The sequence below is a fragment of the Prionailurus bengalensis genome, chromosome A1, assembly GCF_016509475.1.
Source record: "Prionailurus bengalensis isolate Pbe53 chromosome A1, Fcat_Pben_1.1_paternal_pri, whole genome shotgun sequence".
Lineage (NCBI taxonomy): Eukaryota > Metazoa > Chordata > Mammalia > Carnivora > Felidae > Prionailurus > Prionailurus bengalensis.
The window spans coordinates 194,167,253-194,190,482 of record NC_057343.1 but is presented as its reverse complement, the minus strand read 5'-3'; the positions used below and the strand labels follow the sequence as shown (position 1 = coordinate 194,190,482).

At 49.6% G+C, this 23,230-nt stretch overlaps 1 protein-coding gene across 1 annotated transcript in view; it reads left to right on the top strand.

Moving 5' to 3' along the window:
* Positions 1-420: 420 nt before the first annotated feature.
* The window catches only part of GALNT10 (polypeptide N-acetylgalactosaminyltransferase 10), a 224,922-nt gene continuing 202,112 nt past the window's right edge, over positions 421-23,230 (top strand). The window contains exon 1 of the mRNA XM_043597691.1: positions 421-711. Coding sequence (XP_043453626.1) covers positions 553-711 — 159 coding nt within the window. The 5' untranslated portion in view covers positions 421-552. The remainder of the gene's footprint in view (positions 712-23,230) is intronic.

The following is a 23,230-nucleotide window of genomic DNA, read 5'->3' as shown; positions in this document are numbered from 1 at the left end:
CTGGGAGTACGGGGCAGAGCTTGCGGGCACAGCTTGCGGGAGGTCTCCCGCGCGTCCCAGCGCGCGAACACGCACCTTTGCCCAGCCCGCACCAGTTAGCGCCCAACTCGCCAACTCCCCGACTTTCGCAAAGCTGCCGCGGGCGGGGCAGCCGCCAAGGAGCGGGCCGCACCATTGCAGCCCTAGAGGGGGAAGCGCTCGGTCCCGGGGGCTCCGCCGCTCCCGGACGGATCGGAAAAAGTCGCGAGAAGGTCGGGGCCCGCGGCGCACAGCGTTCGGCGGCCGAGGGGGAGAGGAGCGGCGCTGAGCGCGCGGCTGGGCGGGCTCGGGGGCGGCGGCGGCGGCGACACCCCCCCCTGCGGCGGCGGGGCGGTGGTAGAGGCCGGCTCCCCGGCCGGCGAGCGGCGGAAGTGCCGCGGAGTTGGAGCGGGGCCGGCGCCGCGGCAGCTTCTCCTCGCCGAGCTGCTGCCGCCGCCGGGCGGACGGGCGGACGCGCGGAGCCGGGGGCCGCGCGGCCGGGCCGGCGGGGCGCGGCGGGGCTGACCGGCCCCGATGAGGCGGAAGGAGAAGCGGCTTCTGCAGGCGGTGGCGCTGGTGCTGGCGGCCCTGGTCCTTCTGCCCAACGTGGGGCTCTGGGCGCTGTACCGTGAGCGGCAGCCCGACGGCACCCCCGGAGGATCGGGGGCGGCGGTGGTCCCGGCGGCCGGACTGGTGAGTCCCCCAGTTGCTGTGGGGGTGGGAACCCTCTCTCCTCGTATTCACTTGTAGCCTTCGCTTCCTTCCTCCACCTTTCCCTTTCTGCCTTCTCCGTGTCAGCGCCGGAAACTCTTCTGTTCTTCCCATTTTGGGGATTGGGAAAATTGAGGCCCAGAGAAAGACAGGAACTTGTCCAGGGACCCCACGTCAGTCGGAGGCAGAACCAGAACTAGAGACTGAGACTCCTGTTGCTCAGTCTGAAGGTGTGTTTCTTACTGTAGGTTACCATTCTCCTTTCCTTTCATGTCTGGTATCCCCTTACCTCTTTCAGCAGCTCTTGCTTTTGGAAGGTCCTGTCTGTACCCCTGTATCCCAGGATGACTTCTTCAGGAGCTGCCAGTCCTTCTGTTTAGCGTCCAGGTCTTTTCCGCTTTTTCCCTCACCTGCTGATCTCTGTGTTCCCTGCTCAGTGGGACACCAGGTCTCCCTCTTCTCCCCATTTGTGTACCCTCCCCCCTTTTCACCCTCCCTCTTTCCCAGATCTGTGGATTTGTTGGAGGATGCACTGTGCGGGGCAGGGGGGGCAGGGAGACTCCTGGTTCTTGAGGGGCCTGCTGCCTTTGACCTTCTCAAGAGTCCAGAAGGGGGGATTCTGGTGGATGGATTCCCCCAAATTCCCAGAGGTGTTTGTGCCTGGGTGCCCTGAGGTTGGAACATCAGGTGCCTTCCCTGTCCCTTCTTGGAGATGGGACATGATCCCTCTTGAACTTGTCCAATCTGACTAGGTGTGTTGTTTCTTGCACAAGACTAGGACCTTAATTGTTCTTGCTTCCTCTGAACTCCCCCACGTGTGTGTCTGTTGTGTCACACGTACATATAGACTCATAGCAGAAGCTCTATCAGAGCTCTCCTACCTCCCCAGCTCCCGGGTAGATAGGCGCCAGTGAGTGTTTGCATGCTTGAACTGTTTCACACAGTGGGATATTTCAGGTTTTCTTACAGGATTTCCTTGGCCCCATAATTTAGTGGATAATTTGTCCATCACTGTCCAACTTGACTTATCCTTGGCAGGATAAGGGAAGAGACTGACTTTTGAGGTTGATGTTTTTCTTTCTCTTCCTAGTATCAGGCTGCTTGAGCACAGAGGGCTGCTTGCTACCGGGATGACCAGTTTGAGTACAGCCTGTCACTCTGGTAATTGTTGCAAACCATCCTGGAGGGCCTCCTTCATCTCTTTGGTAGCTCTTATTGTTTGGAAATTAAGCTCCTCAACTCTTTCACCACCCTGGTTCAAACCCTGACAGCCATATTAGACCTCTTCCCCTTAAATTCTGTGTGCATATTGGTGTTTCCTTCATGAAGTCTTTCTTCACTTCCCTGTACTGGCATCAGGGTCAGGAGGTTAGGGTTCTGTCTTCAACTCTACCATTGACTTGCTGTGTGTGCCCTTGATCACCTCTCAGCTCCCTCTCTGAGCCTCCTTTTCTCCATCTGTGAAATTTAGTTATTGGTCCAGCTCCAGCATTGTGATAGCATCAGTGAATCAGTGAGGAGTACAACGGCCACGTCTTTTTTCTTTCCTGAGGGCAGGGGTCCCTTTTAGCATCCCTCCTGTGGGGGCTCCACACTGGACACAGCCCCAGGTCAAGGGGGGAGTGCCCTGCCTGAGCACTAACTCTCCTTTGGAATGGCTGTAGCCAGTTCTAAAATAGCTCCTGACATTCTGCCTCTGCCTGGAGAAAGCCCTCGTATTTCATTTGCCGTGGATGCCAGAGACGTCCTGATTTTCATTTTCTATAGACCCAGATGTGTAGAGAGAAGGTCAAGGTTAACTGCCAGTTTGGCCTGAGCTTTCAAAGTAAATTACTCACTTGTGCAAGAGGGAATTGATGGAGTAAGGCAGCCTTTTGGGCAGAGAGAGGGGAGCAACAGCTGGGCACTGCTCAGAGCCCTTAACTGAGATGGACAGATAGGCTCATCTGGGAAGGTCTAGTTCTTGTTTATTTCTTTTGCTCTGGAATATCACGCAGAGGAGGAAGAAGGGGTGAAGGGGTGTGGTGGTGATTGAGGTGGGTACCGATGGATTATCCTTGTTTTGAAGGAACTCCTTTGCTTTCTGGGAGTAGCAGAAAGGAGCTGTTTCCCCAATGATAAGCTCTGCTAGGTGCTGTGGGATTCAGCATTCATCTGCTCCCTTTCAGGAACACTCTGCCAAATTTCCACACAGCCACTTTTTGTTTCACTCTCCTGCAGATGCACAGCACTGGGCTTGGCCCCCAGTCCCTTGTCTGAATGTCAGCTGGCCTTGAGGGAGGAGGCTGACTTCTCAGAGCGATGGGGTTCCATCCCTCATCCCTGTGCACTGGAACATGGACGTAACCCATTAGTCTGCTATCTGGGAAATCTGGCATCTTGAGCACACAGGGCTTCTCTCGACAGGGCTGACCAGTTCTGAGCTCAGCTTGTCACTCTTGTAATTGTTGAGAATTATCCCAGCACACCTCGTTGATCTTTCTGGTAGAAATAACCACAGGGGCCCTGGAGGGAAGGCTGACAGGACTTTATCCAAATGCAAAATATATTCCCTGTGGGTCTGAGGGCTAACATACCCACTTTTTGAGCAGCCCTTTAACTCTTGGACTTCTCCAGTGGATTGAAGGATAGAGAGTTTCAAGTTAAAAGCATTTATCATCTGCTGGAAAGTAAGTCTGTATGACTGTCATGCTAGCTCATCCTAGGCATACCTCTGGAGCTGGGTGGGGCAGTTGATTTATAAAGGACACATCATGCTTTCAGGACTTCAACATTCATCTAGTCAGACAGCTTTGTCCTCAGAAAGTTATAAAACCAAGCAAGAAAAGCCAGTCTTGAAACTATCTTCATTTTAATGTAGGGGTCTCTCTCATTCGTAACCCCAATCTGTTTAACATCTCTGTTTAATCCTACCGTTTAACATCTTGGTTTAATCCTACTGTCTGTTTCATATTCCAGACTTGGGAACTGGCTACTAAACACCCGTGTTAGGGAACGTGATGCAGTCCCTCCCCATTTCAGAGCCATAATCTGAAAGTGAGAAATGACTTCATTGGATAATAGCAACTGTGGAATAGAAATTGGTAGGATAATAGAATACCAATGACTTTAATTTTCAAGTATCAAGAGTTTTTCTCATTGTGTCAGAGCTGAACTTTATTCTCGGAACATCTAGAAATCAATACCTTTTCCCTCGCTTTTTTCAGTCTTCCTGGTGGCAGAGCCTTACCCATCAGAAAGTTAAGTACCCTAGAAATGTAGCCTTGGAATGAGTTCTTTAATTTTCTGCAGAGGGGCTGGAACCCTTTATATTATTAATCTCTTCTGTGTCTGCATGCCCAGATGAAACCTGATGCCATTGGGGCTGGGTTGTTGAGTTACCTGAGCAAATCTGGCTCCCTGCATTCCTCCTGTCATCCTAGGTAGATAGTCTCCTAAGGAGCCCAGCTGAGGAAGGCCTGGGAACAGGGGCCTGGGTTCTCACTCTCTCTCCTACCCCTAAACTCACTGTGTGACCTCAGGAGAGTGGCTTAACTTCTTTGGGCCTTGGATCTCTCAACTGTGCACTGAAGGCTTATATTCAGAAGAGGAAAGGGAAATGTGTATCATAATGGTGCTCCCCTCCCCTGGCCAGGGCAGACATGGCTAAACAGTCTCTGTCCCACTAAGCCCACACCACCTGTTTCTGGACACTGCTACTCAAGTGGAGTTAATGGCATGTTGAAACTGATTTGCGACACAGGGAATAGATCCTTCGTGAGGAGGTTTCTAACTTTAATTTCCTGGGGTTCTGTGAGTTGGTTTGGAAGCATGTATTGAAAAGGCCTAGGTAGTGAAAGTATGTTAAAACAGACCTCCGTACCGGAGTTGTGGTGAAGCCGCTACTTACCTGGGGATATGTTCATACTCCAGCGCCTTCTTTCAGGCTGTGGTCTGGGGATGTGAATTCAGCCTTTAATCTGTTGGTGCCAGAGACATAACAAATAATGGAATCGGGAATGAAAACGCGAAGGCCCGTTTTATTTTTTATCTTTTTTAATGTTTGTTTATTTTTGAGAGAAAGAGAGACAGAGCGTGAGTAGGGGAGGGGCACAGACAGAGGGAGACATAGAATCCGAAGGAGGCTCCAGGCCCTGAGCTGTCAGCACAGAGCCCGATGTGGGGCTCGAACTCACGAACCATGAAATCATGACCTGAGCTGAAGTCGGGCACTCAACCGACTGAGCCACCCCGGGCGCCCCCGTGAGGGCCCGTTTTAAAGGGAACCATCTAGCTTGCTAATTGTACAGTGACCACCGTCAGCTCTCACGAGAGAGATGGCATCAGGATCTCATCACTGAAAAACACCCTGAGGCAAACTGGCCGTCTGTGGTACGTCCCGTGGCAGGTAACCGCTCATGATGATATTTGCAGTGTGTTCTGTATTTTCGTGTAACTGACTCCCCGTATCCCATCTATGTATCCGAGCTCCCAGGAAGACTGAACTAAGAGTCTTGCTTCTCAGAGAACCACTGTCCTCATGCCCAGTGCGGTGGGGAAAGGAGGTACCCTATGCGTGCCTGAGTTCCTGTGGCCAACGAGTACATCGTGGCCTCCACTTCCAGAAGGATCTTGAAGGAGGAACTACATCCTCTTCTAGCACACAGCCTAAGGCTGGGCCCTTGGAAGGCGATCAGGACATGTTTGTTGAACGATCGATATGTGTCAGAGCAGGAGGGGGGCTTCAGAAGTCGGCTAGTCTGCCCACCTTGCTTTGTAGGTATGGAAACTGAGCCCCAGGAGCGGGGAGTACAGACCAGAACCCAGTTATTCTCCAAATTCTTGCTCTCTTTCACCACGAATATTTTTTCCCTCCACATCCTAATAATTGATTCTTCTCTACCATTATTTCCCGCACGAGCCGAGATTATCACTCCCAGTTTTGGAGCCCAGTACTTATTGACTAATTATTGGCTGGAACTTACCTGGCTTTTTTGCAGCTCCATTTTTATACATTTCTTCTCAAATTTTTATAGTGTTAAAGCAAGTAAAATGAATTAAATTTTAAGGTGGCCAAGGGATCCGGCTGGGAAATTGAGAAATTAAACAGATGCATCGCGTGTGGCATCATCACTGCTATCTGTGACAGACGGAGCTAGCGTGAGCTTGAGAGCCACTTCAGATTCTCTATCAGTTGCAAACAACAGAATGAAATATGCTACATGGGCTGAAATGAGTAAGGGAATATATTAGCTCCTGTAATTGCAGTGGCTTCAGGTATGGTATCATCTAGAAGTTCCTGCCCTAGACTGAGCCCTTGTGGTAGCTAAAAGCGGTTGTAGCCCTTCCCGACCTCATGTTCATACCCAGATCCTGGAGGAGAGAGTCTGTCTCCTCTGGTAGGTTCTGCTGAAGAGGGAGGAAACTTTTTTCCTCGAAGTGCTAGCAAGATCTCCTTAGGTATCATCAGCTTAATCCAGATCTGATGAGCTCTCTGAACCATCCACACTTGTCAAGAGGATGAGCGATGCTGATTGACTTAACCCACGCAGGAGCCAGGGGTAGGCTCGGGCCATCCACCTTGTAGGAAGGTTTTTCCCAGAGAAAAGCCCGGGCGCTTTTTTGGAGAGGAGGGGAAATGCAGTGTAGGGATGAGGACTACAGGTGTCCGTTCCAGAATCTCACTGGCACAGTGTCCCAGGCAGTTGCTGCTGGAATCAGGCTTGGTCCCCGTGGTCAAATCTCTTGGCCATCCAGGACTCAGTGCTGATCACTGGACCTACAGTCTGGATGTCTGGCATCCCAGTGGTCCCGGCTGTGCCGCCCCTTAGCTGGGATGATTAACTCCCTGAGCCTCAGTTTCCTCTTGAGGAAGCTTGCATGTGAATGCTTGCTGGTGTGGAGTAGAGGGTTGAGATGAAGCGCAGTTTGAAAGCTGCCTTTATTTAATCTTGTGAGTCCTGCTGCCACCTTCCTTCCCCTCACAGACGTCCTGAGAGCTGCGCCCCCCACCCCCCACCCCCCATTAAAAGTCAGTTCATTGAACATTTCTCTCAAGCTGAAAAAGAACTTCTGTCTCTTCAGCTTTGACTCTTTTTTTCTGCCTGGCCCTCTTAGCTGGAGGAGGCGGAGTGTTCATACTTTGGAAGCTAAACAATTCCGCTTGCTGTGGTGGGTGGGTGTGTATTTATGAGTGTGTAGCTTTCTCTCCATGTGTCTCTCTTCGCTCTCTCTTATCTTTAGATGGTTCATGTTTGCTGCCCTCTGCTGAGTGTAGATAGGAGAAGGACGGGAAAAAAGCAGGCCCATGTTTTCCTTCCCCTTTGGTTTTGAGAGAATTCTGAGCTTCAGATGCTGAATTTTCCTCTGTTTGCGCAGGTGATAAAAAGCCACAGCGTAAAATGACACTAATAAGAATGATGATGGTATAGATGACAGGGAGAATGATAAGGTTAATAATAATAATCACAGTGGCTACCATTTCTTTGGCACTTATTCTGGTAGGTGTTGGACTAAGAAGCCCTTTACCTGTATGTCTTGTTAAATACTCCCAGGTATAAACAGGTAGGAATGAATGAGGGAACCAGGGCTCATGGAGGTGCACATAGTGGCCTGAGGATACACAGCCTGTGGTTGTGGGGCTGGTGTTTGAGCCTGTGGGTCTCTGATCCAATGCCTGAGCAGGACAGAGGACCTGTTTCCCACCCTGCCCTGACACCCACTCCTACAAGGCTGCTATGGGAGCCCTGCTGTCTGAGCAGAGGGGAAAGACCATTGTGCTAAGACTGAACCCTCTTCAGTGGCTGAGGTGGAGCCCACATGGTCACTTGAAGAGGCCCCCTCACCAAACCGCCCCCGCAGCCCTGTTGGCAAAGTGACTCCCCCATCCTCCTAGACCGAGACATCATGGGGCAGCGTGTAGGGCTCTAGTTTTGGAGCCGCTTGATTCAGATCCCTAGCCCTGGGCAAGTCACTTGGCCTCCATGCCTGGATTTCTTGGTCTGTAAAATGGAGACAGTGTTATGTGTATTGATGGTTGAATGAGTCACAGTGGGTAAGGCCCTGAGCACAGGCTGGGTACAGAACGAGTCCTCAGTAACCGTGGTTATACTCCTGTTTGTGGGAAGTGCCTGGCTTATAGCAGGGACCCAGTTCTTCATAGTAGGGACTCAGCTTCCCTGTGGCTCAGATAGGGAGGGAGGCCTCTTTATGGTTGTTGGAAGGTGAGGTCTGAGGAGAGGTGGTTGGCCTCATGGTCAGCGTTCAGAGGTGGAACAGGGCCGCAGTGTCTCTGGTGATTGGGGGTGGGAAGGAAAGTGTGTTTGCACAGCTGCTGTTTGTAGTCCACTCCCTGACGCTCTGGAATCCAAAGCAATTATTGGGGGAACCTTCACATTTACTACGCTGGGCGAGAACCCAGATCCTCTGTGTCCTTCTAAGAAGTATTTTTTGCCACCTCTGGGAAGTATTTTTTGGTCACTGCAGCCCCCAGGAGTTGCTCACTAGTGTTAGTTCCCCTGAGCATTGATTTTATCACCTGTCCACTTAGGTGGAGAAACTTCCAGAAAGGCATGGCCTGGGGCTTCTTTCTGCTGCCCCCTCCCTGTACCTTTCAGGGTATTTCACATCTCTCTGCCTCCACACACACTGCTCCCTTGCCTCTCTCGCCCTTCTTCCCTGCCACCTGGCCCCTAAACCTCCCTCGCTCCTGTAGGGGCAGCCTGGCGTTGTCCTCTTGCTACCAGGAGCCCAGAGCCCCTTATATAAATGTGTCGTGTGGTGCAATAATTGTTTTTATTTGATCTGTCCAGACTGTCGTCTCCTGAAGGCAGGAACTAACCTCTGTCTCAGTTGCCCACTCTAATTTGCCCCAAATATTTGCCCCAAATATTTGCCAAACAACTGAAGCAGAAAGCAAGGAGTGATCTGGTTGGTTCCTGGTAACTGCTGGCGAAGTGCAAGAAGGTTAGCCTTGAGGAACGGCTCTTCTTGGGTGCTTCAGAATCCCTGGGGAGCCTGTTAACACCAGGGCTCCAGGGCTCGAACCCAAGGAGCATGATTGGGCCGGTCTGGGGTGGGCCAGGGATCATCCTTCAGGGAACTCTCTCCTCTCTGTCCACATCTCCAACTTGTCAGCATCCCTGGGAGGCAGACCTGACTTTCCCCAGGGGCCCACTCCAGTCTCCACAGGAGCACTTTGGGACCTGCCTTTGAACTTGTATTTCTGGGGAGCGTGTTTATCTGCAGTTTCCCAAGCTGCCAGCCAGTGCCCACAGAGGGCTGTTATCAATGGCACTGTGTCAGACGCAAGTGGTGCAGGCTTGGGATCCAGGACGGGCGGTGCACTTTGAAAATGCCTCTGCCGTGGGCCACAGGGACTCTCTGGGCCCTGAGGTTTTGTTTTCTTCTGATACCTGTGATCTGTTGCGTTTCCAGGACAGGTGCTCTGCCTTCCTGCCAAGGGGGCAAGGAGGAGGTGTCTGTAGGTGGGGGTTGAGGGCAGTACTGAGCCAGGGCCTCCCTGGGAAGGTGCGACATTAGGGAGGCCGTGTGAGTCTCTTCTTTGAGTTGGAGAGAGCATAGGATTGGGGGCAGGCTCCTCTGATTCCCGGGCCCACCACTGTCCCTTATTCACTCTGTGTCCAACTCTGGACCTCAGCCTCAGCCTTATCCTAAAATGAGCACAATGGTCACTGCTTCACTGTGTCACCGTGATGATTAAGTGAATTGAAAATGAGAAAGCTGAGGTGCAGGGAGGTACAGTGACATATCCAGGGTCACACAGCTAGGAAGTGATGGAAACCGGATTCCAACCCAGGTCTCTCACTCAGGTGGAGCACCCAGCCCCAGGCTTCCTTCTGCTGTCTTGCCACCTACCTGCTCCATGACCTTGGGTGAGGCTACCTTTCCTTCTTCCCCAGGCCATGAGGAGGCTGCAGGGGGAGGTTATTGCCAGAGGCCCCGCGAGCCTGGTTCTTGGATGCGTTGTGTTGGCTCCAGAAAGCTCTTCCGCGAGCTGAATACCCGGGCGTCAGTGCCAGGGCATGATTACAGCAGGTCCCACGTGCCTCTCGGGAGCGTCCCTCGGGCAGCCTCCCAAGAGCCCAGTTAACTGGGGTCGTGTGTTTGTACGAATCTCTCCGTGAGTTACAGATGTCAGCTTTCTCAGGGAGGCCGGCTGCTAAGCAGAGGCTGCTGGCGGGGCTTCTGCAGGAAGGGGGTTTCTTAAAGGGAACAGGTTGGAAACATCTGGCGGGGGAATGTGTGCGACAATTACTTCCTGCTGCTGAAGCACATTGTATGTGCTCGACTGAAAACTGTTATTTTTGCGTGTTTCCTCCTGAGCATTGATCAGAGGCAGCTGCTGACAGTTAAAAAATGTGTGTGTGTGTGCATGTCTATTTGTGAAGGAGTAAGTTTCTAAATTTGGTACCTAATGAGTGAAAAGTTAGTGTTTGTGTTTTGGGGGCATCAGGGTCTGTAGTAGGATTCCTGGTTAGTTTATTGACAGTAAACCTTAATGACAGTCTTCTTCAGAGAACTTCTTACATTACTTCATTTGACCTTTGCACCGTGTTTTGTTTTGTTTTGTTTTGTTTTGTTTTTTACACCTTACCTGTATACTTTAATGCAGATTGCAGACTGGTGGCCTGGGGCCAGAAGTATCCCAGAAATATGTTTCATGTGGCTCACCCAGTGCTGGCCCATAGATGGATGAGTGTCTTTATTTATTTATTTATTTATTTATTTTTTCAACGTTTATTTATTTTTGGGACAGAGAGAGACAGAGCATGAACGGGGGAGGGGCAGAGAGAGAGGGAGACACAGAATCGGAAACAGGCTCCAGGCTCTGAGCCATCAGCCCAGAGCCTGACGCGGGGCTCGAACTCCCGGACCGCGAGATCGTGACCTGGCTGAAGTCGGACGCTTAACTGACTGCGCCACCCAGGCGCCCCATAGTGTCTTTATTTTTTAAGTGTCGGAGAGTTGTCAGCACGTGAACATTGAGATATTTCACATTAAAAGAAAAAAATGCTCATTTCTGGCTTTTATGAGGAAAACCGTAAAAGTGTTGGCAACGGGGTCCAGGTTCCAGTATCACAAAAAGTGCCTGGATCTGGGTAGCAGTTGCCCACTGTAGAAAGACCTCAGCTTGAACCTGGGTTCTTCAGCCTTTCATGTAGCCAGCCTGGCCTCTGGAGACATGTGAGTTTGGGAGCCCTTTGTCTGATTTGTCCTCTTTATGTCATGGTGCAGGCACAACAAGGCTTGTGATCCCCAGTTTGCAGAAGAGAAAGACAAGATTCAAATAGTATAAGTGACGTAACTGGTCACAGAGCCAGTAAGTTGAGGCTAGTCCTTTTTTTTTTTTTTTAATGTTTATTTATTCTGAGAGAGAGACCAAGCACATGTGTGCAAGCAGGGGAGGGGCAGAAAGAGAGAGAGAGAGAGAGAGAGAGAGAGAGAGAGAGAGAGAGAATCCCAAGAAGATTCTGCACTGTCAGTACAGAGCCCGGCTTGGGGTTTGAACTCACAAACTGCAAGATCATGACCTGAGCTGAAATCAAGAGTCAGGTGCTTAACCAACCTAGGCTCCCCAAGGCCAGTCCTTTTTGACTATAAGCCCAATGTACTTTTTGGGGAGGCTGGGCAGAGGGTGGGGGGAAATGGTTACTTGGAAATACAAACATAATAGACCTATGGCTCTTGAACATATGGTCCCTATGGCTCCCTTAAGTTTATATCCACATGATTTATATTGTGGCTCTGTCTGAGCCCAAGAACGATTTACCTTGTTTCTCTGTGTTTTTAGGTACTCTGAATTTGAGGTCCACCCCATCTAATGAAGTTTGCTCCAGGTGTGTGAGGGGCTGCCGTAGGTTTGTTTGTTAGAAGTGATGTTAGCACAGAGTGCATTTTGTTTTCTGCCTTGGGCGTCCTGGCATGTCAGGAAACCCCAGAATGTGCCTTCTTGTTACCGCGGGAGTGTTAGGAATCTACGGTGAGAGGCAGGACGGCTTTCCAGCAGAAATGGCCCATACCGCATTCCCTTGTCTGAGGGGGCCTCAGAGGCATCTATCTGGGGGCATTGCTAGAAAAGAGAGGGCCTGTGTGAGGGCCCTGAGCTATCTGGGTGAGGCAGTTCAGCCGAACACAGCCCCCGGTGCCTGTGAGTGCAGGGATGACCCTTTGTCAGAGCAGGAGTGGCTGTACCTCCAGCCCCTCCGCCCCCCACTCCAGGGACTTTCCCTTAGAGGTTCCACATGGCTGCTGGTGTGGCAGTGGGGCATGGGGTGTGGGGCACAGAGGTGTGACAGCTGGTTCTGGGCTGAGAGTTCGCTCTCTTTGAGCCCTGGCTCCACCACGGTAACAGTAACGTTTCTTAACTTACTGAGCTCTTGGGGCATGCCATGCACTGTGCCCTTCTTATTTCTTCAGCATTGTAAGCAGTCTTACTGTGGTCATTTCGCAGGTGGGAAGACTGAGGCTCAGGAAGCATAGGCAACTTCCCAGGCCTGCGGAGGATGTAGGTGGCAAGACTGAGACTCAGATTTCTGATTCTCAAACCTGTGCTCTTAACTGCCATGCTTTATTGGCACCTTGGCAAGCCATCGAACCTCTTTGGGTCTCCATTTCCTCGCCTGGAAAGTGGGGATAATGTGTTCCTGGCATGCCAGCAGAGTACAGATAAGAAAGGCTCATCAGCTTTCAGACCCATTCTTCTTGCCTGTCCCCCTGGCTCTGGGCAGCTGTCAGGCATTGCCGCCTGCTGTGTTATCTTTCCTGCCAGGGTAGGCGGGGCTCCTCTGCTCCTGAGTGTCAGGGTTCGCCTGAGGAGGCAGCCCTGTACGTCTGGAGCGGGCCTCCCTGTGTATCCCTTGGCAATAGGAGAGGCAGCCGAGCCCTGCCCCAGGGAACAATGGGGCACATTCAGAAGGCAGCCAGGTGCCAAGCCAGAGGTGTTGAAGGGACATTTGATTAGTTTTAACCCTAGTGGTCAGGCTTTTGCTCTTTCTTTCTCTGTAGAAGTTAAGTGGGAAGGAAACAGGTGTGGCTTTCCTCTCCGTGCAGTTCACGTGGGCCTTCTGATTTTGGGGCATGAGTACACGTCTTTGACCCCTCTCCTATCCTCAGTCCTCTCCTGTCTCTGCGTAAGTCTGTGTCTCCCTCCTTGCCTCCAGCTCCTGCTGTCTCTGTGCTGTGTGTGTCTCACTCAGCAAGTGCGGTGAGAGCTGAGACTGAAGAATCCACAATTCCAAGGGACTATCTTTCATCTTGTGCCATCTCTCCCAACCTCATCCCTGCCAGGCGGTCAGCCAGCTTTGGCTTGCACACCTCCAGTGAGAGGGAACTCACTTTCTTAGCTCAGCAGAGTCCTAGGTAATCTGCCATGGCTCAGGGAGGCTTAGAGGATTTCTTGAGTGCCCACTCTCCTTTTCAGGCTCCTCTCAAATCTTTCCTTTTCCAGAAAGTCTTTTCTGATCTTTCCAGTTAGAATTAATCTCTGTCTCTTGGAAATGCTTATAGAATTTAATTTGTACAGCTTTAGTGGCACGAATGTTAAAGTGCTATGTTTTGCCATTTCTCTAGGCAGAGGAAAGTAATGTTGAAGGAGCTTTCCCAGTAGGACAGCTCGTTGGGTGAGGTTCCAGCTGGAGAGAAGGGATACTAGAGAACTGCCATGTGGGCCTGGGCTTCCTCCTGTATCTAGAAAGTCCATCTCCAAACTTGGCCAGTGTATGTTATGTATTCTTTTCGTCCAGAGAATATGTTAGGCTTTGTGGGCCATATGGTCTCTGTGACGACTTCTCAACTCGGTCGTTGTAGTGTGAAAGCAGCCAGAGACAATACATAAATGAACAAGTGTGCTGTGTTCCAATAAAACTTTATTTGCAAAATAACAGGCAGCAGACGGGATTTGCAGGCTGTGGTTTGCTGACCCATGTTCTAGTCTCTTCCTGGTGGATCAAATGACTTTAGTTGCTGTGTGACCTTGGGGGTGCTGAGGTCCTTCTCCCAGCATGGATGAATAGAATGTTATGGGTTGAATCATGTCCTCTAAAAGATATGTTGAAGTCCTAACCCCTGTACCTCAGCATGTGACCTTATGTGGAAATAGGGTCATTGCAGATGTAATTAGTTAAGATTAACTAATTGCCGGTGTAGGGTGGGCCCTTAATACCATATGATTGACTTAGGTCCTTACAAGAGGGGAGACACAGCAAGGGAAAGAGCCATGGGAAGACAGAGGAGGAGACCGGAGTGATGCTGGCATAAACCCAGGAATACCTCAGGCCACCAGCAGCTGGAAGAGGCAAGGATGCATCCTCCACCAGAGGCTTTGGAGGGAGCATGGCCCCACCAGCACCTTGATTTTGAACTTGTAATCTCCACAACAATGAGGCAATAAATTTCTGTTATTTAAAGCCACCTAGTTGGTGGTGCTTTTTAAAGGCAGCCCCAGGAAACCAATACATGGACCATTTTCCATTTTCTCATCAGATTGTTTTATGGGTGTTCATGAGTGTGTTGATGCATTGTGTTTGGGTAGAGGTGGATAAAACACTCTGCAAGGCAGGGATAATTGTCATAATCTCTTCTAGCTACTTCGATTCCCTTTTAACTCATGAAAAAAGCCTCTCTTCCTATGGAGGATTAGCATATTACCCTGCACGTATATATTGTTTAAAGCCACACTCCTTATTAACAGATCAGCCTTTTTTTTAAAACTTAGCCATTAGCCTGGAATACCAATGAGTAAACATGGTGCATACTGCCTTTTATTTAACCCTATTATCTTTCTTTTTCTGAGTTGTGACTACAGTGATTTCAACCACCTATTTTTGTTCTGGGTCCCAACTCATTTGATTTGGAGGCTTACTATGTGTTAAGTACAGAGAATAGCCCTGCCTTCAGAGGGCTTGTAGTCTATAGAGGATATAGACAAGTACACAGTGATGTAGAACACAAGGCAGAGTGTACTTAGTACCGTGGGAGGGGTCAGCCTGGTGTTGTGAGGTGCTGGGAAGAGGAGGTCACACTGATTTAGGTCAGGAAGGACTTCTGAAAGGTGGTGACTTTTAAGGTGGCCCCAGGGAAGGATTGGGACCTCTCAGCTCACAGAAAGCGGGGAACCTATTCTAGGAACAGGGAGTATGCCTAAGTCACTGACCCTTCAGATATCAAATAACTGCAGGGAGGTAAGGGCCAGATCACAAGGGCTCTGCTGGGAGGCTGGGGAGGCTGGACTTCCAGAAATTGGGAAGCCATGGGCAGTTTTTGCACAAAAGATGATCTGAACAGAGGGGTGGCTCAGAGAGGTGGATATGGCAGTGCAGGAAGTAATGGAGGCTGTGGGCTACTTTGGAGGCTATGTGGGTGTAGTCCATTCATTTGTCCACTATACTCTGCTGTGGTCTGGACACCGTGCCAGGTAGTGAGGCCACCAAGAGGCATAACTTGCAGCCTCTGAGCATCAGATACTGATAATAGTAACTCCCATGCAGGCTACCTTTGCCCAACACAGTTTTAAGTACCTTACATAAAAGGTTTTCTTAGTTTTCACAGCAACCCAATGGTGTGCACATTGTGATATATCCATTTTATTGAGGAGGACACTAAGCACCATGGAGAGGAAATGTCACACCCAAGGTCACATAGTTGGTCACTGATGGAACTGTGATTGGCCTGCAGGGTCCTGAGCCTTCACCACTAACCTTGACTCCATACACCCAACGGGTCATTTAGAATACAGTGAGATCTGTTTCTGGTAACTGCAGGTAAAAGTTCCATGTGAACACATAGGAGAGCAAATTAACCCAGATGGGCAGGGTGGGTGGAGCAGGAAAGGCTTACTCAAGGAGGGAATCGTCACCTAAGTCTTTGAAGGTGAGTGGGGTAATTTAGCCAGGCAGGCAAAGGGCTGGGTGTAGAATGGGGAGCATAGGGATTTTCTGTGGAGGGGAAGCACAGTCCCAGAAAGGGGAAGACAGCATGGTGTGTTGAGGGCCTTCCAAGTTCAGTATTGCTGGCCCCTAGTAAGTAAAGCCAGGAGTGGGCCTGGCAGAGGCTAGCGTATAGGTGGGGCCAGGTCCATGGACTAGACTCTACCCTGTGGTTGCCAGAGACATGAAGGGCGTTGGGCAGAGAAGTCTTGTGACCAGATTTGCTTTCTGATGGGACCAAGAGTTGGAAGAGATCCAGGAAGTCATTTTGTCAATTGCTGTCAGATGTCTGCATGCGAGGGCAGATGACACAGAGGAGCTCCCAGGACAGGACTCATGAGACCAGAGCACTCCAAGCATGGGACGTGACTCGGAAGGCTCAGCTAGTTGTTTAGCTGGTGTTTGGGTCTGTAGTTCTGCTTCATTCAATGTGTCATTCATCCATCAGATTTTGACTGAATGCTGAACGTGCCCAGGCTGGCTCTCTGCTAAGCACTTGACATTCCAGGAGGAAAGGACATGGTCTCTGCCCTTGAGGCCAGCTGGACCACTAGGCAGATAATTCCAGGGCAGTGGGATGCAAGCAGTCGGTGGAGTGGGCATTGGGCCCTGAGAGCACAGTAGAGGAAGCACAGTCTCCCTGCTGCTGCCTCTCTCCTTGCCCCCTCCCCACCTCACTCCCAGCCTTAAGAAGAAAACGATTTTTAACACTTATTTATTTTTAAGAGACAGAGCATGAGCAGGGGAGGGTCAGAGAGAGAGAGGGAGACCCAGAATCTGAAGCAGGCTTCAGTCTCTGAGCTGTCAGCGCAGAGCCCGACATGGGGCTCGAACTCACAAACCGTGAGCTCATGACCTGAGCTGAAGTCAAACATTTAACCGACGGAGCCACCCAGGCGCCCCACTCCCAGCCTTGTAAAACCACAGGCTTGCCTGGATTTGAATCCCAGCTCTGCCCTTTACTAGCTGTGTGACGTTGGGAGTTACTGAATCTCTTTGTGTCCTCTGTTTTAAAATGAGCACGGTAGTAGTATCTGCCTCAACAGATAGCCATCAGGATTAAATTAGTTCACGTCCACAAAGCAGTCAGGATAGTGCTTTGGCATACAAGAAGTGCTCCATAGATGCTCTTATTACTTTAGGTCCAGAATCCCTCAGCCTAAACCCTCTGTACAAGGCACATTTTAGGTTTCAGAATTACGTTAGTCAGGGTTCAATCAGGTGAGAGAAACCACCCAGTTATCTAAACACTGAAAGCTTAATATAAAGAATTATGAACTCTGACAAGAGATTGCAGTAATGAAGGATTGACTGCTATGAAGTAACGAGTGCTCTAAATATAGCGTAAAGAATGTGGGGTTAGCAGATGTAGGAGCAGTGGCTCCCCCTAGGGCTCAGGTAGAGCACCAAGGAGCACCCCCATCCCGGTTGCGATGGAATTCGAAAGGAAGATCCTCCCTCCTGGGGCTGAGATGGAGCACTCGAAGAAGAGGCCCCCAGACAGAGATCTTGGCTTCGTTGGGGAGGGCACAGCTGTGCTTCGCGAATGGTAGAGAAGCAGCTGTGGTGCCACGCCAGTGACGGGTGCCGGGGACAGCTGTCCGTGGTGAGGCGCCTCCCAGAAGGCAGTCGGCTACAATACCACGGGAGTGGGTAACACGGGGAGGCTGCTGGCAGCTTGGTGCCATTGCACACTGTGGCCGGACGATAGAAACGTTGTGTTTGCGGCTCTGGCTGGCCTTGTGCCAGAGACGTGGTCATCAGGCTAACGTGAGTTCGCTCCTCGGTGAGTCACAGACAGAGACTAGACCAGGTGGCGTGGTCACACAAAGGAAACTTTATTTGCAGCAAATAAGGAGATCACGGGGAATAACTTCCAAAGCCATGAGCCCCCAGACAAGGGCGAATGGGTTGCTTTCACTCAAGGTTAGGATGACTATTCATCGTTATGTAGAGGCGAACGTAAGGTCATGCCTATATGTACGTTGTACGCTATGTAAGTGCGTCTTGTGCTCCTCCTTGGGCGGAGATTTTAGTGTCAAGGGAGCTGCATGGGTCACTCCGAGGTCCGTCTGTACAGGTACAGGTCAGAGGTTAGGCTCAAACTGGTCTGTGTGGTCCGGGCAGTTGTCATTGCTTGAGAGGTGGCTTTGGTTTCCATCACCGGATGCTATGCCTCTTGGGTCTTTTGCCTGAATTAAGAGAGAAGCTGCAAAAAAGAGCGTAAGGAAAAGTGTAGGACAGAGGTTGGTGGGTCCAAGCAGGTGAGCAGTAAAGGTCAGGTGTCAGGGTCCAGCTGGTAACAAAGTCATCTGTGCTGCCTGCCTGGCACATGTACCAGAACCAGGATAGAAAACATACAGGAAAACCCTTTCCTCCCACAGTGTCTCTCTAGCATCTTCGACCTGTCACTGTGATTACTATTAACATCATGTTGTCTAGCGAGGGAGAAAATGTTTAAAGGGCCCAGATCTATTTTTGCACAGCAGACAGGGAAGGTGCATTTGTGGTTGGGAGGCAATAAACTGGTCAGGGGCACAAGAATCTTTCTGATTTAGGGAAGTTGATGCAGTGCATATATTATATTATGTAATAGCCCCAGTGGGGTCTATGGGTAGCTCTCCATAACCAGAACATACTTTTTTTTTTTTTCCTGTGGCAAAAATGTAAGAATATTCATGCTAAGTGGATAAAGAGCATAAGTAGCTTCGTGTCCATTCAGGCCAGGTTTTGTCACTAAATGAGTTATAAAAAAAAAAAAAAGTTACAGAAAAAGCTTTTGGATCCTGAAATCGAGGCTAAGGGATGGTTGTGTCATGTGTTTTCATTACCTTTCTCTACACAGCAGCCAGAGGGGTCTTTTGGAAAATGTCCATTATGCCACTGGCTAAGGTAAAGACTAAACTTCACTCCAGGCCCCCTCCCAACACTCCCCTCCCTGCCACCCCTGCCCTCCATTCATACTGACCTTGAACAAGCCATCTTGTTACCTGGAGTGTTCTTCCAGTCTCCCTGCCACACAAATGCACATGCACATACACACACACATGCACAAATGGCTCGGCTAACACCGCCTCACGCTTCGGATCTCAGCTCAGGTGTCTTAACCTCAGGATAGCCTTCTGACCATCTTTCCCCCCACCCCCCAGCCCTCATCCTGGTTCAGGCCTTTTTTCTTTAACACACATCTTAGTTTGTGATCACACAAACTTATAATTAGTGTGATTAATTGATTACTGTGCCACCCTCTGAAACGGTGAGTGCCATGAGGTTGGTGGCTATGTCTGTTTTTCCCCCTCGTTATTTTATCCCCAGTGCTTTACACAATGCCTGACATGCAACATATTTGATCAAGGAGAAAATGAATGGACAGTCTTGAATTAGATCCCAAACCAGGCCAAAAAGAATTAGCTATAAAGGACATTACAGAAACTTAGGAACTGTAGATGAGCTGTTAGTATTGTATCAGTGTTAAATTTCCTGACTTTGGTATCCTTATTTTAGGAAATAAAGAATTTAGGAGTAAGGGGTTATATGCCTTCACCTCTCTCTCAAATGTTTCAGGACAAAAAAAAAAAAAAAAAATTGAAGTTTAGATAGCTGGGAGAGAGAATGATGAAACATGTAACAACAAACATGGATGAAAGATATATAGAAGTTCATCATGCTGTTCTTGTATCTTTTCTCTAAGTTCAAAGTTACTTCACAATAAGATATTGTAAAGAATTCAGTGAATAGAAACAAATGAACAAAAGGGAAAAGGGATGCTAGGAGGAGTGCTCTCCGAAGGGCTTGGTCACTCTGGGGAGCTCTGAGGGGGCTGTGTGGCTGGAGCATGGCCCTGGGGTTGGGGAGGGATCAGCTGGGGGTGGGGAAGGATTGGCTGGAGCTGGGTCCCTCATCTGGGCCGCAGGCCTGTGTGTTTTGAGGGGGTGAAGCACTGAGCTGTACGGCCAGCCTTAGCCTGAGTACTCCACATTCCCTCTCCTCTTCCCTATGGTGATTACTGAGCCAAAGCCTGAGTGGGTGAAGCCAGCCCATCTTGGGTCTTCCGTCTGATTTCTCTTTTAGTTTAATAATAGGGAAGCTCTCATCCAAGTATGAGGATTACTCCTCCTACCTGAAAACTACAACTTCCCTGTTGTCTGTTTGTTGTTAAGCCCACCACATGGTTCCTGTATGGGTTATATGTGGCTGTATAGCGGATTATCCCAAAATGTGGTAGCTTAACACAATGTTTATTACCGTGTGGTTTCTGTGGGTCAGGAATCTAGGCTCAGCTGGGTGGTTCTGGCTCATGGTGGGTCTCTCATGAGATTACAGTCAAGATGTTGGCCAGCTCTGGAGTCATCTGAGGTCTTGACTGGGGCTAGGGGATCTGCTTTCAAGAAGGCTCACTCTCATGGCTGTTGCAGGAGGCCTCAATTTCTCAACACCTGGACCTCTCTGTAAGGAAGCTTGAGTGTCATTACTGCGTGGCAGCTAGCTTACCCCAGAACGAGTGATCTGAGAGTGAGAGCAAGCAGGAAGTCACAGTTCCTTGTGTGACCTAGTCTCAGAAGTTGCACATTGTCGTGTATGCTTTGCTCTCTTAGTTGGATGTGAGTCACTAAGTTTAGCAGACCCCACCTCTTGAAGGGAGGAGTGTGAAAGAACTTGGGCACATTTTAAAACCACCACAGCTCCTGAGGGCCTACCGCGTGCTGGGCACTAGAGGTGGTTCAGGGGATCCAAGGCGTGGACCACCGTCTGCCCTCCAGAAGTTCACATCTGCTTGGGGAGGTGAGACATGCTCGGAAATTGGTCATGAGAACCAAGATACTCCGTGGCAAGCTAAGTCCGAATGGGTAACCCAAGGGAGCTCTTTGGAACGCCTGAGCTGGGCCTTCGCAGATGAGCAGCTCCTACTTTGGCTCTTGACCCTGATCATGGCACTGTCATACAATGATAATGAATACTGATGGTAGCACTTGAGCATTTTCACCGCGGTGGGCCCTGTGCCAAGGGGGACCGCCTCGTGGCGCATCTCCATTCGTGAGTAGCATTCCTTGGAATCGTGCAGTAGGACAGCCCTGGTGCCAAGTGCTTCATTTCTGTAATCTCATTTATGCTTTGAATTGCCCTGTGGGATTGCTATTATTATCCCCATTTTACAGATTACGCAAGTAAAGTTTAGAGAAATTAAGTGACTTATGTAAGATCCTACAGCTAGTAAGTGGCAGAGGGCTTAAGAGCACAGGCCCCTGTAGGTTTAAATTCCAGCTTCTGTACTTTCAGAGCTTTAGAGTCCTGAGTAACTGACTTTAACCTCTCTGCGTGTCCGTTACCTCCTCTGTAACATGCATATAAAACTGCTTAATGTTCCCAGTGTAGTGCCTGGCGTGTGGTAAGCATTAACTACTGCTGCTGTTATCAGCTCACAGTCAAACACACAGCTGTGCTGTCACCTCAAGTTCTTTGCGTTAGTTTGTTATAAAGGGTTGAAATGGGAGAAGCATGTGGTAACTACAGCCGCCCTCTTCATGTGCAGGGTTTACAAATTTACAAGGACAAAGAACTTGTCCAGGCTGAACATGCAGTGCGTCTTTAGTGACTGATTCTGCCATTTCCAGTGTCTGCTTTCTTCCATGAAGATGTGGATGCTTCGAGGGACACCTGCTCAATCCCTCCTCTGCACAGGCCCAGACGGTGGCCAAGCTGGGTTTTAGGAAGCTGAACGTGAGTTGGCAACTTTCTTTGGAAGTGCTTTCCCCGTTGAGAGGCGAGGAGCACCGGACTGAATGCCAGTTAGGATATAAGCCTGTGCCGTGGGCCCTTGAGCCAACTACTAAACCTTTCTGGGCTCCGAGGGCCTTCCCTCCAGGGTTGTCCGTCAGAAAGAAGATGGAGAAAGTGTGTTTTGAAAACCGTGAAACTCTGGTGCAAGGCTCTGGGCCTCTTCATTCCCTTCCAACCATTTGAGAAATTGTGGCTTCTTTAAGCAATTGGTATACTGAAAGGCCGTGTGATGGGAGTCACTCCTACCCACACCCTCTTTACTAAAACATTTTTGAGCAAAATCAGTTTCGATTTGAATTCTGAGGATCAAATCAGCCTCTAAACAAAATCAAGGACCAGGTGGTGCTCTTTTTGAAAATTCAAACCCCATAACCAACTTGGGGGACTTATCTTTTGAAATTAATCTTTTTTTCTTCTTTTAATGAATGGGCATTTGTCGACTGCGCCAGTTCATTATGGAATTCATCCGAATGTTTCATTCACTGTGATCTCAGAGGCAGTGTGTGCTCACTCACCACCCGTGGGAATGACAGAACCCACTTTGAAAAAGAAAAAAAATCTTCCTCCCTTCATTTCCTCACTTTAGACTAAAACACTTCCTTTTTTAAACTTAAAAAAGGGGACTAATTTTCTCTTGTTAAAATTCGGATATGCATGAGCCTTTTTTTTTTTTTTGCAAAATTATTGCACATCTCTGTATATTCATTACCCAAGGAGGTTATGAGTAAGCCCTCCCTGGATCCTCTGGTGGCGCAAAGTGATGGGAGGGGGTTCAGTCAGTTATCTGTATAAGAGGCTCGCTCTCAGTGTCTCTCCTCCATTTTCCCATTGTTAGACTGTACTTACCAGAAGACAGAAAGAGGAGAGGTTGAGGGAAGAGGAGGAGGAGGAGGAGGAGGAGGAGGAGAAATGTCAGAGAGAAGCCTGGAGCTGTCAGCTCTCTAGCTGTCTGACCTCAGAACAATTGCTTAAACTCAGAGCCTGGTCCCACCTTTAAAATGGGGATAATGACAGTAATAGCTGCGTTGCAGGGCTGTGGCGATGATTATCTGAGAAAATCTGTGCGGGAAAAGTGCTTTTGTAAATGCCATTATACCGTTATTGGTACTGAGATATGATTGCGCACATGTATAACTTGTACGGGTTTTTAAATATAAGTTTTACAAGGGTAGCTTTTATTTTTAGACGCAGTTTGAGTTGGAAGGGAATCTTAGGAATCCTTTAGTATGCCGTCTCACCGTGGGGGAGGAACCCCCTCTGTGGCAGCCTTTGGCTTGAATAGCTCCAGGGATGGGGAGGTCACCACTTCTCCCTCTTCTTTCTCCCAATCATCCCAGTTTTGTTCTTCAAGCTATAGGACATGCCAGTGATTTTCTTTTCCCTAAGATAGACAGCAAAAGAATAATGTCGTGGTTAAAAATGAGTAAGCATGCCATGGCATGCGTTATGCAGATCTGCTGTCTGTACACTTTGTGGCTGGAGGTATGTCAGCCAGTCTCCAAAGTATTTGAATTGCTTGTTTGGGGGATCTGGTATTCTCCGTACCAGAAGCTCCTGAGTTATCAGGACTGAGCCTGCAGCCCCAGAGCAGGAAGACGACCTGGCAGGGCCCTCTTAGTTCTGTGTGCCTGAATGCCTTTCTCTTTTTCAACTGGTGTGGTTGTTTTGTTTTGTTTTGTTTTAGCTATAGGTAGATACGGATTTATCTCAGAAGGTACAGTCTGGCCGCAATTGTTTCCTTCTCTTCTTCTTCTCCTCACTTCCCCTTCTGAAAGGGGAAGCCTGGGGTCAGCACTTGG